This window comes from Antedon mediterranea, chromosome 2, assembly GCF_964355755.1.
Source record: "Antedon mediterranea chromosome 2, ecAntMedi1.1, whole genome shotgun sequence".
Taxonomy (NCBI): domain Eukaryota; kingdom Metazoa; phylum Echinodermata; class Crinoidea; order Comatulida; family Antedonidae; genus Antedon; species Antedon mediterranea.
The window spans coordinates 34109898-34128469 of NC_092671.1; the positions used below are offsets into that span (position 1 = coordinate 34109898).

The 18572-nt window shown below is 33.7% G+C and overlaps 1 protein-coding gene across 1 annotated transcript; it reads right to left on the minus strand.

The window, feature by feature from the left end:
- Positions 1–11971: 11971 nt before the first annotated feature.
- Positions 11972–13889, minus strand: LOC140039400 (uncharacterized). Its single transcript, XM_072085002.1, has 2 exons — positions 12398–13889; positions 11972–11979 (listed from the first exon to the last, which is right to left on the minus strand). Exons 1-2 carry the CDS (start codon positions 13887–13889, stop codon positions 11972–11974), a joined length of 1500 nt encoding a protein of 499 aa, XP_071941103.1.
- Between the last annotated feature and the right edge of the window lie 4683 nt (positions 13890–18572).

Below are 18572 nucleotides of genomic sequence, written 5' to 3' on the forward strand. Positions count from 1 at the left end.
GCATCTTCATATCTCTGTAAGTACTGGTCGTAGAAACTTAAATTTGGTATCAAATTGTTCGAAATATACATATTTACATTCATTGTAATAGAAAATGTTGTTAAAAGATGAACAGAAAATACTATTACTAATGTTTCAAACAAAAAACATATCTCTACACAACTTATCCTTAGACAGTAATGTTATACAATAACTGATACTTTAATTGTTTCAATTTCAAGTACTAGTTATTGCTGTCCACGAGAACATTTTGATATAAACGTCAAACTCAACAGTTCTTTTCAGAATGCTAGAAGTAACTTGCCATGTGTATCCGATTAAACGCCCCTGGCATTTATTGTTCAAAAGGGTTTTTAGGGGGAGGGGAGGAGGCATCTTTTTTGGGGGTATAATATGATAAAAATCAGCCATTTTTGCGGGCAAAACACAACATAAGGCCACCGACTCGAATAAAGTTTACAATGGACAATTGTATGAACGAAATGAACAAAAAAACCACAGTGGTAGTACGTAGGCCTAATTGTCAATGATAGATCAACCATATCATTGAATACAATAATATCAATAATCAACTTAGTCTAGTTCGTTTTTTCGTGCACACTTCAAGTGAAATACACGCATCAAGTTTAACAAAACTAGATTGGATTTGATTGATTTGAAATAGTAAAAGTAAATATTATGTTGGACATAGGCCTACATGTCACTGTTACAACTTATAATGTAGAAAACGTCAGCTAATTTCGAAACAACCGTTAATGTAGAAACATCAACAGCTTATGTTCTGTAGTAAGCGGTGTTCTACATAACGGTTATTTGAAAATGGCGTTTTCTACGTTGTAACAGTCACCAACATTTATCTGAGAAGCCTATAAAATCCGTACGTACTATTTAGTACAACGACTAAAGTACACCAGTTGCATGCAATTCTAATTATGTTAAATATATATATTTCATTTCTTAGTATGACCTTAAAATTTCTTGACATTTCTTAATTATTTGGCATTGAATAAACATTAAATATTATAACATATTTTTGTTACTAATCCACTTGTATTATAATTCTAACCCAATAAAGATCCATTCAATATATTCACAGTTTTGACTTTGGTTTACATTTGTTGTATTCCAATACTTTAAAATTTTTTAGCATAACATGAATGCTTATTTTATCATTTTCGTTATATCTACCAGAAATCATTTTACAAAATAAATGTTTACAATGGTTTTGGTGGCACTGGTTAAACATCTCTCTGCCTACAAGCAATATTAGGAAATAAATGTATTTTAATCACATTTTGTGTAAAAATAAGAAAAGATTAATTAATAATGCAAATAGATAAAGGTATACTTGACGTGTTTACAACAAGTTGGGATAGGTGCTCGTGATCATTCACAAAAGGCACCTCGATTATATTATGTTGGGGCGACCATATCATAGAACGACAAGCCATACATACCGCGTTGGTCTCCCATATGGTTAAAACCCCTTAGCCTGTTTTCCTGTCGACGTTATTTGACGCTATCGTCGTTGATCGTTAACAGTTCAACGACGATCGTTTGAAAACGATCAAGTTGAAATGATAACGATAGCGAGTACCTTTTCCTGTAAATCATTTCAATGTTTACGTAGAAGATCGCCGATTATTGTTAACGATAGCGTCGACTGACGTCGACAGGAAAACAGGCTTTAGAACGCAATCGTTCTAAGATCGTACCGTCGGCCTTGCCGTCCTCAACCCTAACGACATAATCTTTATCCTAAATTGTGTTAATCTATGTTAGGAAGGAGGTGTGTATGTTTACGTGCCGATATAAACTGAGATATACTTCTCTTTGTAAACGGCAAACCATGTTTTGTAAGGCTATCTCTTTATTAAAGACAACCCGTAGGTTTTTATTGCCAACAGAAATATGGTTTTTAAGTGATTGATTTGTTGTTCTAATTGTGACTCAGTAACTTCATATGAACAGTATCTGAATAGAATAGACTTTGCTACATATCTTGTTTCTATTGTCTTTCAATATTCGATCTACCGTAGCGTTAAACAACACAGGTTCATCACTGATTATTTCGCGATTACATACACTGTAAAAAAAACTGTTAAATTTACAATTTTTTGACTGTAAAAAATTACATCCGACGACCGTTTTTACTAATTACAGTCGTTTACTGTTAATTTCCGCCTTTTTACAACTATTTACTGTAAGTAATAATTTGTGTACCCATTCGTTGGTGGCGCTGTAATTAAATTAATCTGAGCATGGGTCGTCTGTGTTCAGATTTAAAATTTACCCACGGGCAAAGAATATATATCACAAGAATGAGTATTCCGCGATTTTTGCATGAGAAATTTTATAACAGAGAGCTCCAGAGAGTGATGCCCGCCCTCATAAGGGCGGATGTATACATACTAAATAAGACTTGATTTAATAGATATTATACATGTCACATTAAATAGAAGTTGATAATAGTTTTGCAATTGTAAACTATTTTATAATACATATTTATTAACAACCGTCTGATTGACAATAAATAATAGAGCAGATAATTTAAACAATGAAGAAACTATTCAGACATTATTTATGTAAACATACTAATGAATCTTTAATACTTTTTTTACCGAAAAATTAAAGTACAAGTAGTAATGAATAAATTGATGAATTAATTGCATACTATGATCAACACAAGCATATCAAAATCAAAATTAATTTTAGACACTTACTGTACTACACCTCAAGAATTGTGTATTGAATTTCATGTCACTTTATTAATTTGAATCTTTAAATAATTCAATAATTTATTATTTAATATTTTCTTTTTAAATCATAAAAAATCAAGAGTTTTTGACTAACTGATACTGTTGCAGAAATAATAAGAACCAATTTTAATATTTATCAGAATATATAATACATCTATATATAAATTTACGTAAGGGCAAAATTAGGTAAATCGCGCGTTATTTCTAGAATGTTTACTCGATGGTATATAAAGTTGGTTCGTACTTTCAGTAATGATTTTAACCACCTGATGTAACCCTGTTTACTAATTAAATTGAGTTCGATAATTAGTTATTGACGATTAAAACGAATTTAGGTTCAACGATTTGCCCCAAATTTTTCGATCGTGGTATACACTGTCTAATGGATGTCCGTCTTGAAAAATACCCGCAGACGATAATACGAGGATGCTTCGCATTTTCGTGTCTCCTCCTACGATAATTGTTTTTAATGACTGAAAACCGGTTGAACAGCTCGAGTACAGCATCATAATGTTGAAGACAGGCCGATTTTCTTTAAAAAATACTATTTTGATAGATTTAATATACGTTTATACAAATGTATTGATTTGCGATGAATGGAACATTCCAATCTCTCTTCCACAAGTGTCTATTCCCTCAGGCGTCGTAAAGGCAAGTACTGTATACTCAAAACAGAAATTCGATCCATTTTTTTTTTCAATCTGTGTTGCAGAGGTTGGATATACATTTTTTTTTAAACGGATAATGAGCTAGCGTTTTCACTCGCCGTATATTATGTACAAATCGTTATTATTGCAGTTAATTCACCCTTCCCTCACTGGCATGAGTAGCGTTGTACAACCAGTAGAGGATAGGCCTACGGTACATCACATGCCCTAAACGCAGAACAACTTTGGTGGGTAGGGTATGAACCAACTTAAGTATGAATTGGCTCTAAGAAACAATTGAAAACCATTAGGCCTACTAATTAAGTTGAGTTAGATAATTTAATATTTATTGACGATTAAATCGAATTTATGATTTTCCCCGAATAGAGGTGGTTTTTACAAATTGTTTTACATTATATAATAATAATAATAATAATAATAATAGGATTTTTATAGCGCACATACCACTCAAGAGTGCTCAAGGCACATATAAACATATACACGTCGTAGTGATGTATCGTTACATGTACTGTACTATTTCAATCGACTAGGACGGTGACAACAAACTAAGTATTACATCGCAATGTTTTACTGTGTTTAGTGGTATATTATGTGTAAAACACGAAAACAATAATAATAATAACTGGTACTTGATATATCGCATTATGCTGAAAGCCTCAATGCCTCAATCTCCTTATCAAGAAGCCACCCGTAATCACTAAATCCATCGAAACTCGTCATTGGAATGCTATAAATTTTGAGACATTATGTAAAGATATCACACAGTCTGATCTCGGAACTTCGCTCTCAAATCTTGATTTATCAAGTAAAGTACGACTATATGTCACCACTTTGAGTGAACTTCTTGACAAACACGCACCACCGAAAAAGAGAACAGTAAAGGTCCGACCAAACACTAGTTGGTATAACAGTGACATCTATGCTGAGAAAAGAACAAAGCGTAAGCTTGAAAAGAAATGGAGAATCTCTCATCTGGAAATAGATCGTCAAGCTTACATTGCACAGAAGAGGAATGTAAATTCCATGGTAAGAAAGGCAAAGGCCAACTACTACATTGGCTTGTGTGAAGAACATGCAGCAGATCAGAAAGGACTTTTTAAAATTGTTAACCAACTCCTTCATCATCGCCAGGTATCACCTCTCCCAGATAGTCTTTCTGACTTAGATCTTGCGAACAGGTTCTGTCAGTTTTTCACAGACAAGATCAAGATCATCAGAGACGACTTCAAGATTGATGACATGTCATTTAATGAGCCTGTGACAGCTGTTCATCAGCATCTCACAACATTTACACCAGCATCTCAAGATAAGATCCGCAACATTCTGATGAAATCACCAACAAAATCATGCAGGTTAGATCCAGTTCCTACTTCTATACTGAAGAAGTGTATAGACGCAGTCGTTCCAATAATAACGGAAATCATTAACCATTCTCTTAATACCGGCATAGTGCCAGATGAACTGAAAATTGCTCACGTTCGTCATTTAATAAAAAAGCAAAACTTGGATCATAACACGCTGAAAAATTACCGCCCGGTGTCGAATCTTTCTTTTCTTGGAAAGACTCTGGAGCGTGTAGTGACATCACGCATTACTCCATATCTTCAAAAGCATAATTTAAATGAGAATTACCAGTCGGCATATCGTGCATGTCATAGCACGGAGAGTTCCCTTTTAAAGGTACAGAATGATTTGTTACAAGGAATGAATGATGGGAAAATAACGCTATTGGTGTTGTTGGATTTGTCAGCAGCGTTTGATACAGTTGATCACCAACAACTGATAACCCGTCTGAGAAATCGCATTGGCATAAATGGTGTTGCTCTTAACTGGTTCCAGTCATATCTTACAGGAAGACGTCAGCTAGTCTGTATCAATGATGCATTCTCAGATGAAGCTTGCCTGGAATATGGTGTACCACAGGGGTCAGTAATTGGGCCTGGCCAGTTTTCCATTTATACGCTTCCCCTTGGTGACATTATTCGCAAACACAGTCTACATTTCCATTTCTATGCAGATGATACACAGATTTATGTGTCAGTAAATCCAGTGCAAAGGGATGTTGCTGCAGCAATGAGTAAGATGGAAGCCTGTATAGAAGATGTTCGCAATTGGATGACAACAAATTACCTAAAGTTGAATGATGGAAAGACAGAGTTTATTATCGTCGGGTCTAAATGTAACATCTCCAAAATCAACATCACACATATCAGAATCGGAAACTCTAACATCGCTCCCTCATCGGTGGTCCGGAATCTGGGAATCATGCTGGATAGTAATCTCACTATGGAAGCACAAATAACAACTGTATCCAAAGCAGCATGCATATCGATTAGGAACCTTGGTCGTATTCGCGGTAATCTTAACAAGAAAACAGCTGAATTGATTGTACACTCATTTGTCACTTCTAAAATTGACATTGGTAATGCCTTGTTGTTTGGCATACCAAAATATCAAATACAACGTTTGCAGCGCTTGCAAAATATGGCAGCTAGAATTGTAACTTATACAAAATCAAACGCTCACATAACTCCTGTCCTGATGGATTTGCATTGGTTGCCTGTTCAACAACGTATTAAGTACAAACTTGCGTTGTTTGTATTCAAGATCCTAAATGACAGTGCTCCTGCTTATTTATCTGACCTTGTGGATCGTTACGAATCATCCCGCAGAGGCCTACGATCATTGTCACAAAACCTTCTTCAAGAGCGTAGAGCGAAAAATCAGTGGGGTCAGAGATCTTTTTACGTTGCGGCCGCAAGTGTATGGAACAGCTTACCAGCAACAGTTAAATGCTCATCTAGTCTAAACAGTTTCAAGACCAACCTAAAGACGTCGCTATTCGCTGATGTTCTCGCACGTTGTTAATGCACAAAGCGCCATGAGCGCCACATGGGTGGAGGATACCGGCGCTATATAAGTTTTCATTTATTATTATTATTAATGCGCTTTACAAAGACAGAACAAATTTAGAAAATTACAAATTAAAAAGGTGGGTTTTGAGGAGAGATTTGAAGACACTGCACTGGTGGAAGTAGCCTGACGGATTTCAATAGGCAACGCATTCCATAGAGAAACGGATGTCGAAGAAAATGAACGATTTCCATAAAACTTAGTGGATGGAAGGATGAATTAATATATGGGCAAGAAGAGACTCAGATCTAGATCTCAGAGACCGCTTAGGAACATAAGGTTGAATAAGTTCAATTAATATTTCGTTACTAAATGAATAAAGAATATATTTAAAAATTGTTCCTCTTTGCACCCATCCTCTTCCCCATTCCTCAACCCTAATGTTACATACAAAGCACAAATTAAGTTTGTTTAAATTTGACTTAAACAATTGGTCTCATTCTGTGACAAGTTTCTCTTTCGGAAGTAATTCCCAGTGTGCTAATTTTAGTTGAGTACATAAATCACAGTGTATATTTATGTATTATTGTCCTGCGGTACGTACATTTGAAATCGCCAGTTTTTTAACGCTGAAATTATTATGTATTCGAGAACCATCTGTGGGCACAACCTAGATGGTACGCGAGCGTATTAATTTTAGAAATTAATAGAACATAATTCATCTAAGAAAATTATATTAAACATTTAAATAGTAAGATGATAATTTAAAGACAATGCCTAATTTTCAATAAACAATAGAGCAAGAAATTAAAAAAATTGGCAGAAATTATTTGTGTTATACTAATGAAGCTTATATATTTTTTATAGAGGCACAATGTCAAAGGTTAATAAGTAAAATAATAATATACCAGTACCATTTAATAGTAAATATGGTACTGTATATAGTATAATAAGATGATTAATAAACTTGCATACCAAGACAAAGCATTTACACATCAAAATTCTGGCAAATTATGGTTAAAATTGTATTTTCACTGTTCCCTGGTTAAATAAAAACAAAACATACCAAAATCAAAATTGCATTTAGACATTTCCTACACCTCAGGAATTGTGTATTGAATTTCATGTACTGCATTAATCATTCAAATAATTGTAACAATAGACTAAATTCATAATTATTAATTCAACAAAAAAATGTTTACAAATTATAGTACAACTTTTTTACTGTGCTATTTTGGGTATTTAAATTACTGTAGTTGTGTAAATTACAAAATGAGGCTAGACAAAACATAACAAAATGAAAAATTTAATTTAGACACTTCCTACCTACACATCTATAAAAATAGTTAATATAGGCCTAATGTAAAATCAAGATTAAACTTGCTTGGTTAAAATAATGAGTACAATTTAAATTGTAAAATAAATGCATAGATTGTTATAAAACTAACTCCAAATAATTTATTTTATTTTATTTATTCGGTATATAAAAATATATTACAAAACGACAGTCAAGGACTGAAATGAATTGTATTACAAAATAATAAAAAATTAGTTAAAATTGCCATAAAAATAGAAACATCTAATTAAAATTAGATATCGTACCATAAAATTATAAAACATACATGAATAAAAAACCTTAAAACATTCACTTATAACATATATCTAAAAAAGAGCTCGTGGTGCCTATTAATTATATCCACCATGGTGGGAACTGGAGATGACCTAAGTCTGCTGGTTTTATAATGAGGTACTTCTAGAAAGCGGTTGAATCTGAGAGACCGAGCTGGCTTATGAAGAGGGGGAAGTATTTCTCTAAACAGCTCGGATTTTAATAAGCCTTCCCCGAAAGACAACATCAGTTTGTTTCTTCTCTCAACAAGAGTGGGTAAACCAGTAACAGACAATGCATAATCATAGCACAAATAGTTGTTACCTAGCATGATTCGCAATGCTCTCTTTTGTACCTTTTCAATAGACTTGGACATATCCTTAGTGATAGCGCCATACCAAACAGGGGCAGCATATTCTAAAATAGGTCTTATATAAGCCATATAAACAGTCAACAGATCATTAATTAAGATTCCAGCTTTCTTCAAAATGCACAAGGAAAATAAACGTCTAGAAGCTCTAGACACAATATTATTAGTGTTAAGTTCCCATTTCAGGTCATTTTGAATGATTACACCAAGAAGTGTCATGTGATCAACTACTTGTAAAATGGAACCACTCAGACTAAAAGAAGGCGATATAATATCGTCCGACTTGTCCTTAAGAAAATTGACAACCAAGATATGGCATTTGGAGGGTTTGGGTATCATGTTATTGGATGAACACCAAACACTCAAATCATCTAACAGGGATTGCATGGAAGGCAAATCACCTTTGCGAACGACCTCCCCAAGGGTGAGGTCATCCACATATTTCCATCGTCTGCAGCAATCAACACAAGCATCGTTAATAAGTACTAGGAAAAGTACAGGGCCAAGCAATGTCCCCTGTGGGACACCACAAGTCAGTGACTTGGAAGATGACAAAATCCCAGCAAACTTGGTGTTGAGAGAACGGGAAGTGAGAAAGCTGCAGACGATGGGAATTATGGACGACCTCACACCCAGTTCAATCAACTTTATAATAATAACATTATGATCAACACGATCAAAAGCTTTAGTAAAGTCAGTGGCACATATGTTCACATAACCTCCTCTTAGTTTTTGATACTTTGTTTTATTCTGAATTGTTTTTATTTCCGATAATTATGGGTTTGAATTATAATTTCTCAAGAACTAATGTATCCGCTTTCAAGCGTAAAAGAGGGCGCCGTGCTGGTCGGAATATGCGGAAGCAAATACTTGTTCAGATCGGAGGAAGAGTTGATAATTCTAATATTAATGGTGAGAGAGGGCCTAGCATTCTTGTTCCAATTTTGTGTAAAGCTAAACTTAGTAGGTCTAACATTTACCCTAGTGTTTTTCTGTGTAATGCGCGCTCGTTATGTAATAAGATGAATGAATTTGAGTTAGTTTTAGCAAACAGTAACATTGATATTGCTGGTATAACAGAATCGTGGTTTCATTCTGATTTTTCTTCTGAGTGTTCGGCAGTTCAAGGTTCATGCATTCGGAATGATAGAAGTAATCGCGTTGGCGGTGGTGTTGTTCTATATATTAATGAAGTATATATGATTACGAAGTTGATGATGCATGTCCTATTGATCTTGAATGCCTATGCGTTGATGTAAAAATTAACCTCTCTTTCTCAATCGTCACTATTGTCGTCTATTACCCACCTAACTGTAATTGGAATCAACAGCTTACAGAGTTCTTGTGCTCAAGAATTGACTATTTTCGTAGTGTAAGGGATAATGCTGCTTTCATTATTATGGGTGACTTTAATGACTACGATATTGACCCCCTACTTTATCAAACATCATTAGAACAAGTAGTAGATTTTCCCAATCGCGATGATGCATGTCTTGATAAAATGTTAACAAACATCTCTGATCTTTACCAATCCCCTTTAAAACTCTCTCCCCTGGGTCGCAGTGACCATGCCTCCATTCTTTTAAAACCTAATTTTATTCAAAAGAAACCGGTAAAGAGAAGGTTGCTAGTTCGCCGTCCTTTGAAAGACTCGTCCATGCGTGCATTTGGCCAAGTTATTACTGGGATTGACTGGGATATGGTTCATGAGGACGACAGTTCTGAATATTTAGCTGCCAAATTTGAAAGTGTGCTTAAGGAAACCTACGAAAAGTCTTTTCCTTCAGTAGTTATTCGTGTCAGAGACAATGATAAACCTTGGTTTAATCAAAGTATTAAAAATGATTGAGAAAAGACATCATGCTTATCGAAAGGGTAACCAAACAAGATACCGTCATTTTAGAAGGCTTGTTCGTTCTAAAGTAAGATTGGCAAAATCAAACTTCTATAAAGAATCTATATCTTCTCTTAAGAAAATTGAGCCCCAGAAGTGGCACAAGAAAGTGCAGAGGATTGCTGGAAAATCAAAACCGCAATCTGCACTTCTTGAACCTGGTTGTGACCCTGATGTTGTTGTAGATGTTGTCAACAAACATTTTGCTAGGATTTGTTCTTTTTTACCTGCATTAGATTTGCGAAATTTACCTGCCTTTCTTCCTTCTGTTAAGCCCCCTGTTATTTTTCCTGGGCAAGTTTTTAAACTATTAAAGGGCATTAATGTGAATAAATCAAGGCATCCTCGTGATATACCTCTCCGATTAATTAAGGAATTTGCCTTATAACTTGCCCAACCTCTCACTAAAATATTGAATTGTTGCCTCCAGGATAATAATTTCCCATCTATCTGGAAGAATGCCATCATTACTCCTGTACCCAAAAAGCCAAAGGCTTCTACACCTAATGAACATAGGCCTATATCTATCACGCCTGTTTTTGGTAGAATTTTTGAGAGCTTCCTTTCTGATTGGATAGCTACTGATTTCAGACCTCTTATGGATTCCCAACAGTTTGGAAATGCGAAGGGTTCATCACCGACTCATTACCTTGTTCAACTCTGTAATAGGCTTCTGTCAGGATTAGATAGCTCAGGAATGTATGGTACTATTTGTGCCATAGACTTTAGTAAAGCCTTTGACCGGGTCAACCATTCAATTCTGATTGACAAATTAATTGGTCTTAATATCATGCCCTCTCTCATTCCAACGGTGTGTAGCTTCCTCTCGCAAAGAAATCAGTGTGTGCGGTTGGGCGGTTCAGTCTCAGCGCCAGAACCAATTTCGTGCGGAGTGCCTCAGGGTACTAAATTAGGCCCAATCCTATTTACTATCATGGTTAATGATTTGCTCAACAATGTACCTGATAGATGGAAGTTCGTTGATGACCTGACGATTGGCGAGGTGATTTCAGTACAGAGACCTGAAGATAGTTTGATTCAAAGCAACCTTGATGCTCTTTCCAGTTGGTGTGTGGAGAATGATGCAACACCAAATCCTGTAAAGTTTCAAGTGATGCGTGTTCATTTTTTGCGTAATGTTCCCCAATTTGAGCCGTTACAAATGGATGGTGTTATACTCGAAGAATCCCAGAGTGTAAAACTTCTTGGAGTGCATCTGCAAAGTGACCTCAAGTGGGACAAGCAGATTAAAGAAGTCGTTTCCAGGGCATCACGTCGTCTATATATGCTATACACTCTGAAGCGTTTTGGAGCCCCAAAGGATGATCTGGTTTTCACTTTTATAACATACATTCGTCCTTTACTCGAGTATGCCAGTCCTCTTTGGTATAGCTCGATCACCAATAAACAGAGTGATCAACTTGAATTCATCCAAAAGCGTGTTGTAAAACTTATTATTGGATATCAAAACTATGTTAGTTACGCAAAATCACTTGAAACCCTCAAGTTAAAGACATTGCAGCATAGACGTCAGGTTCTTCTTTATAACTTTGGTAAGGGGCTGCTAAAGTCGGATCGCTTTAAGGAATGGATCCCTGAAAAAGAAAAGCCGACAAGGTGTTTACGTAAAGTTAATAAGTTTGATGTGCCACGATGTCGGACTAAAAGACTTGCTGCATCAACACTTCCAACTGTTATTGGACTCTTAAATAATGAATAGATTTGGACAATTAACCTTTAAAGACATTTCGAAGAGTATGTTCTATTGTCTCTTTTTCAAGTGGTTGTTTTATGCTTTACATTTTTTTTTGTAACTATTTATGGGACTATAAAAATGTGATTTATAAGATTCAATTTTTTAAATTTGTAAATATAATATAAGAATTTGTAATTATTAATATCATCCTTTGAATTTGAATGTTGTGCAATTTTTATTGTACTTTTAGTTTAATGAATTTTACATATATTTTATTGGTGTATAAAAATAATGTGATTATTAATATTAGTCTCTATTTTTTAAAATTGTAAATATTTAAGAATTTGTGCATTTTTTATAGTAATTTTAAGTTTAACGAATTATGCAGTAATTATTACTGTTTCATAGGCTTTAATGTGTTTTTTCTTCGTTTAACTTTGTTTATGTAAATTATCATTTTCATATGTAAGCTCTTCATTTCAACTATGAGTTGTATTTTGAGTCTTTTTATACCGATTAATTGAAAAATAAATAAAAATAACATTTACCCTTCTCAACATCTTTGAGCGTAGAGTCAATAAGACTAACAAGATAGTGAGTTGAGGAAGCCTTTTTCCTACTACCAAATTGACGAGAATCTAATTTACCCTTAATATCTTCAAGAATCCACTTAACAATAAAAGATTCAAATACCCTGGCAAGAATATAGGTAAGGGAAATAGGTCTAAGGTCAGAGACAGAACTAGCATTCGCAGTTTTAGGAATGGGAACTGCAGTAGCCCTTTTCCAAAGGTCGGGGAAAACACCATCCTTCAATGCATGATTGAAGATATCCGCAACAGGCTCAGCAAGTTCAGGAGCAAAATCTCTATATAATTTAATAGGGGGTTCATCTGGATGGCCAGCTTTGTTAGGCTTAATATTACAAAGGGCTTTTAGGACCTGACCAGCATGTATTAAAGGTGGTGGCCCAGGGGCTGGGAGATAAGCAGGCAAACCGTTTAAATTAAGAGGAGGGATGGCATTACAAACACTAGAGAAATGGGCATTAATCTCAGAGGCAGTTTCAACTTTGGACACCCCAGGCAAGGTGAAATTAGTATTTTTAGTCTTAAGATTACATAGTTGTTTAATACCTTTATGCCACATGTCAGGGTTGTTACGTTTAAGACTTAATAAGGAATTACAATAATATTGGTTTTTTGCCTTTCTAATACAATCTTGGACTAAGTTGCGAATTGAACGCCACTCATCCGTTCTACCAAACCTACGAAACAAAGTTTGTCTAGAGTCAATTAATCTTCGAATCTTGTCGGACATCCAGGGCTTGTCAGCAGTGCGCTTGTTCCTAATCAGTACAGGAAAGATCTTAAAAGCACCATTCAAAATTGAAGAGAACATTTTAGTTTTTCGATTGACGTCCTCAATATTCAGCACATCATTCCACTCATGGGTTGTAACCCATTGACCAAAGGACAAAACAGAGGAGTCACGATATGGCTGAGAACGCACTGATAGACGCTTGTGCTGAGGTAATTCAATCAGTGGTTGCAATAGAATGGCATTATGGTCACTCCGACCCAGTGGCGCCAAGCGTTCCGGAAGATGGTAAAGATCAGCACGACTAAAAAATATCTTGTCCAACAGGGCATCCTTTCGCGTAGCGAAGTTAACAAGTTGCGACAGTCCAACATTCACTTCCAGCTCAGCTAGATCTAGGTCATTAAAGTCACTCAAAATAGCAATAGGAGCAGCGAAATCCATAGAACGAATATTATCAATTGTATCAACAATGTGCTCAATCAACAAATCCGCATTAGCGGCAGACGGTGGATAATAAATAGCTCCAATATAAAAGTGACTACCTTGATTAGACTTGCCTGGAATAGTTGTCTTTATCCAAAAGCATTCGAAATTACAGCTACCATGTGCAATGCAAGATTCACAGGCAAAATCATCACCAACAAAAATAGCAACACCAACGAGAGGCGAGCCATGATTCATCATTTCAATCTTTATTTGATCATCATCAGGTATCATCCTTATGATGATCAAATAAATATTGAAACGTTGAATCATGATAATGATTGTTTAAACTAAAATAATTAAAAAGAAATGATTTTACACAATTTTACTGTGTTACAATATTTTAAACAATTTTCTAGATTACAAAAAAGTTAATATAGACCTACTATTTTCAAGAACAAACAAAATAGTTTATAGATTTATTACTAAAACTTTTTTTTAAATCGTAAGAGAATATCAAATGTTAAGCCTGACTCACGATTGAAAAAATAAGAAATCAAGATTAAACTTGCTAATACAAAAATGTTGTAAAATAAAACAAATGCAATACATAGCAGTCTGATTGTCAATAGATAATAGAGCAGGTAATGAAAACAATGCAAAACTATTCATACATTATTTATGTAAACACACTAATGAATATAAATACTTCTTTACAGACAGCGAGAGTAGATCACCTTAATATAATTATGATTAGATAAAGTGTGAAATTTATTATGTAACACTTAAAATTGCAAGTAATAATTAAAGGCCTTTTATGGTTACCACAAAGCATAACAAAATCAAAATTGCATTTACACATACTTCATGCACCTCAGGAATTGTGGGTGAAATTTCATGTTCTGTATTATTATTAAATCTTTCAAATAATTGTACTAATTGTAAAATAAGTTCATAGGTTAATAATTAAACAATAACACAATTATTTAAAATATTTATTTACAAAAAAAATTTAATTTTACAACTTTTGACTGTATTTTTGGATCTTTTAGCTAATTGTCAAAATTGTAAAATAAGTTTACTATATGTGACCTGCTCTGGCAAAGTGAAACATAAGTCGAAAATTTAAATTTTTCAGATTTGTATTCTATCTGGTAGGAAATGTTATATCCTTTACAATGATACCAAACTTAATATTTAACATGAAGGGGATCCCGAGATATTGTACGTTAAGTCGAAGCATGTATAAAGAAATATACAAATAACAGTTTTGAGAAAATCATGATTGAATGTCAATGTTATTTTATAAAACAACAACACAAATTAATATTTGTTAATCTAATAGTGTATACTTTCTAAGTATCACACATTCACAAAATATGATACAATGAAATGTTTTTTGGTAGGATATTGATTACTGTGACAATGCATACAAAAAAATATTTCCACATTCTATGTTAAGTACATACTTGTGTTTCTTTTAAGCACTTGCTTAAAATGGTAAAAAAGGGGGTAAATTAATGTTTTTACACTAAAAAAACTGTATTATTCTTTAAGAATTAATTAAATGTATACAATAAATTAAGTTATATAACATTAAATACCATTTCTTGAACTACTGGATTTAAGTACGTTCTTAAAAGTTACTTAAATAATTTAAATTTTAGTTGTGTAGTGCCTGCTGATTAGATAACAAATACAACTTAAATAACATTATGCGATTGCTTTAATCAATTAAATAATGGATATGTTTTAAGCACATACTAATGTATTAAGTTTGTTTTAAGCATTTACTTAAAATTGTGTAATGTTCATGAAATTATGTTGGTGTAAGTGCATAATAATAGCCTACAATAACATGAATTAATACAATACTTATTATGTAAAAACAATAAATATGGTAGGCCTATGTGATATGTAGGCAAATAAAAGTGCCACTTAGGCCTAGCCTACCTATCCTAGCTAGGCCTATTTGCCCTGCAACCTACCTAGCTAGCCTACCTAGGCCTAGCTAGTCTAGTCTAGACCTGCTAGGCCTACCCTACTAGGGCCTAGCTAGGCTAGGACAAGTAGGCCTAGGCCTAGAAGGACCCAGCCTGGAGTCCAAAAGGCTACTTAGTAGGCCTAGGCTATAGTCACTACACTGGCTGTAATAATTTAATATCATAGGTCCTTTGCTACTCTCATTATGTTTTAATTTTTTAGTCATTGTATTTGGCCTAGGCCTAGGGCCTGGCCCTAGACTAGATCCATCGATTATCTTAAATCTGAATTGTTTACACTCTCTTCTCCGCGTAAAAAGTAAACAGGTCAAAGGTCATTATAAGGATAAGCCAATTACAGTACTGTATTTCTACTACGCGCTAGCCATTACGTGGCGTATCCTTGACAACGGATTTCTGTTGTGTAAAAATCACGTCAGAGAAGCTTTTTACCTCCTCTAATTCCCGCTGAAGAAGCCAAAAATATTGAAAACCACTTGAAATACCCACTGAATATGGCTTATGAATATTTAAATTTTCAGACTCTACCATGTTTCTAAAGGTAGCTATACAAAATTTTTTATAAACTGCACAGTTTTCTAACAGTGTTTCATGCACTTTATTTCATTTCTTTGCAACAAAATGAAATCAAGACAAAAAAGGTACTCATTAAAATCACCTATTTAGCCCTTTTATAAACTTAATTCACACAAAATGAAACTTGATCTTGATTCTTAAATAGTTGTAGATTCCAAAAAGGGGAAAACCCTATTTTCACCAAGATAGTGATTTTTAACGTACATAGTACCTCTATAGGTCAATACACTGAATAAAGATCAGCGAGTTATGTTTCACTATGCCAGAGCAGGTCACATATTTTATGTATTATTTAAAAGTTCAACGTAAAGCAGTATGATGAAATATAAATTGAATGATGAATAAAATTAAATGTAAATTGAATGGACTTTATCCACTTAAAGCAAAACAGAATCAAAATTGCATTTAGACACAGAGATTGGAATGTTCCATTCATCGCAAATCAATACATTTGTATAAACGTATATTAAATCTATCAAAATAGTGTTTTTTTAAGAAAATCGGCCTGTCTTCAACATCATGATATTGTACTCGAGCTGTTCAACCGGTTTTCAGCTATTAAAAACAATTATCGTAGGAAGAGATAGGAAAATGCGAAGCCTCCTCGAATTTTTTTGGCGGGTATTTTTCAAGATTGACATCCATTAGACAGTGTATACCATGATCGGAAAACACCCCTATTTGGGGCAAATCGTTGAACCTAAATTCGTTTTAATCGTCAATAACTAATTATCTAACTTAATTTAATTAGTAAACAGGGTTACATCAGGTGGTTAAAATCAGTACCGAAAGTACGAACCAACTTTATATACCATCGAGTAAAAATTCTAAAAGTAAGGCGCGATTTACCGAATTTTGCCCTTACGTAAATTTATATATAGATAAATTCATGAATGTACTAGCATATCACTGTATGGTAAGAATGGCAATATACTTCCTACACCTCAGTGTAGGCCTATTTAATTTCATATGCAATTTTTTACTGTATTAATTTGGATATTTTATTTAGATATTTCTTCAAAATATAAAATAATTTTTATTGTATATTTTGAATTTTTTTAAATTTAAATAAGTTTATACATTATCATTTAAGCCACAAATAATATGTATACTACAAAAATGGTAGTCTTATTCTACTACAACTTTTCTAATATTTCTAATACAGTAATTGTCCAAATTGTAAAATCAATTAATATTATAGATTTCTCTTTAAACACATTTTCCTAAAACTTGTTTTAAATACAATGTTCAGCCTTAATATCTTAGTTTTTGGAAATAATTACAAAATGTATATTGTATGCAGTGTCAGAAAAGATGTTATTACATATCACTTCAAAGTACAGTAGTATAATGTAATGTGCATTATAATGAATGAACTACAGTAATACAAATCAAAGCATAACATAAAGTAAACAATTGTTAAATATATTAAGCAAGAACAATATTTATATTTTAAATATAATATAAAATAATTAACTGACGGTGGCCATCATAGATTTGTTTGAAATCAGGTGAACACCGACAGCCGAATGGAGTTGTTGAGTTGCTGGCAGGTTTTAACAGGTTGCCCGGTATCCGCAGGTGTGCCGCCGGGACCCGTGATGCATTTATCACAAATAGCTTGATTTCGCGAGAAAAGTTGCTTCCAAATACTTCCCACGATGCTTCGCGCACATTAATTGAGATAAACCATATTGGCACATGTTGCAAGACGTTAAAATGTCTTGCTGAATGTCATTGTGTGGGGTTTGCTGAATATTTACAAGATTTGAACTAAATACTGTATTTATTATACCAATTAAGCCTACCGCATTTATTTGAATAAACATTATTTTAAATCTGCACCTTCTAATACACCCCACCACATATATTTATACACACAATATTGTATAATAACACAAACACAATTTCTATTTGTATTAGAATTCATTGACTGCTATATCTACAATTTACCAAGCATTTTGATACAATTGTTTACAGTATTCATCACTTGATTATATTAATTACAGTGTTGTATTTGTTCATATCAAGAGGAATTTATTTTATTATGAAATCTTACCATTTACAAAACAAACGCCTCCCTCAAATTACTCCCCACCCTCTAACATCCCCCTGGTTTTTATCCTAGGTACCAACATCTGACCATGAAGTCAATATAAGTGTGACATTTATTACAAAACAATTGAAAGTAAAAGTAGTAATAATGAAATAGAAATTCATGAAAATGAACATATTTTGGCCAAGTTGAAGCATATCAAAATCAAAATTTCATTGAATCTTTTAAATAATTGTAAAATAAATTCATATTATCTTTTTAAATCATAAAAAATCAAGGATTTTGACTAAAAGATTCACTACTGCAAAAATAATAAGAATCAATGCTAATTACAATGTTTCA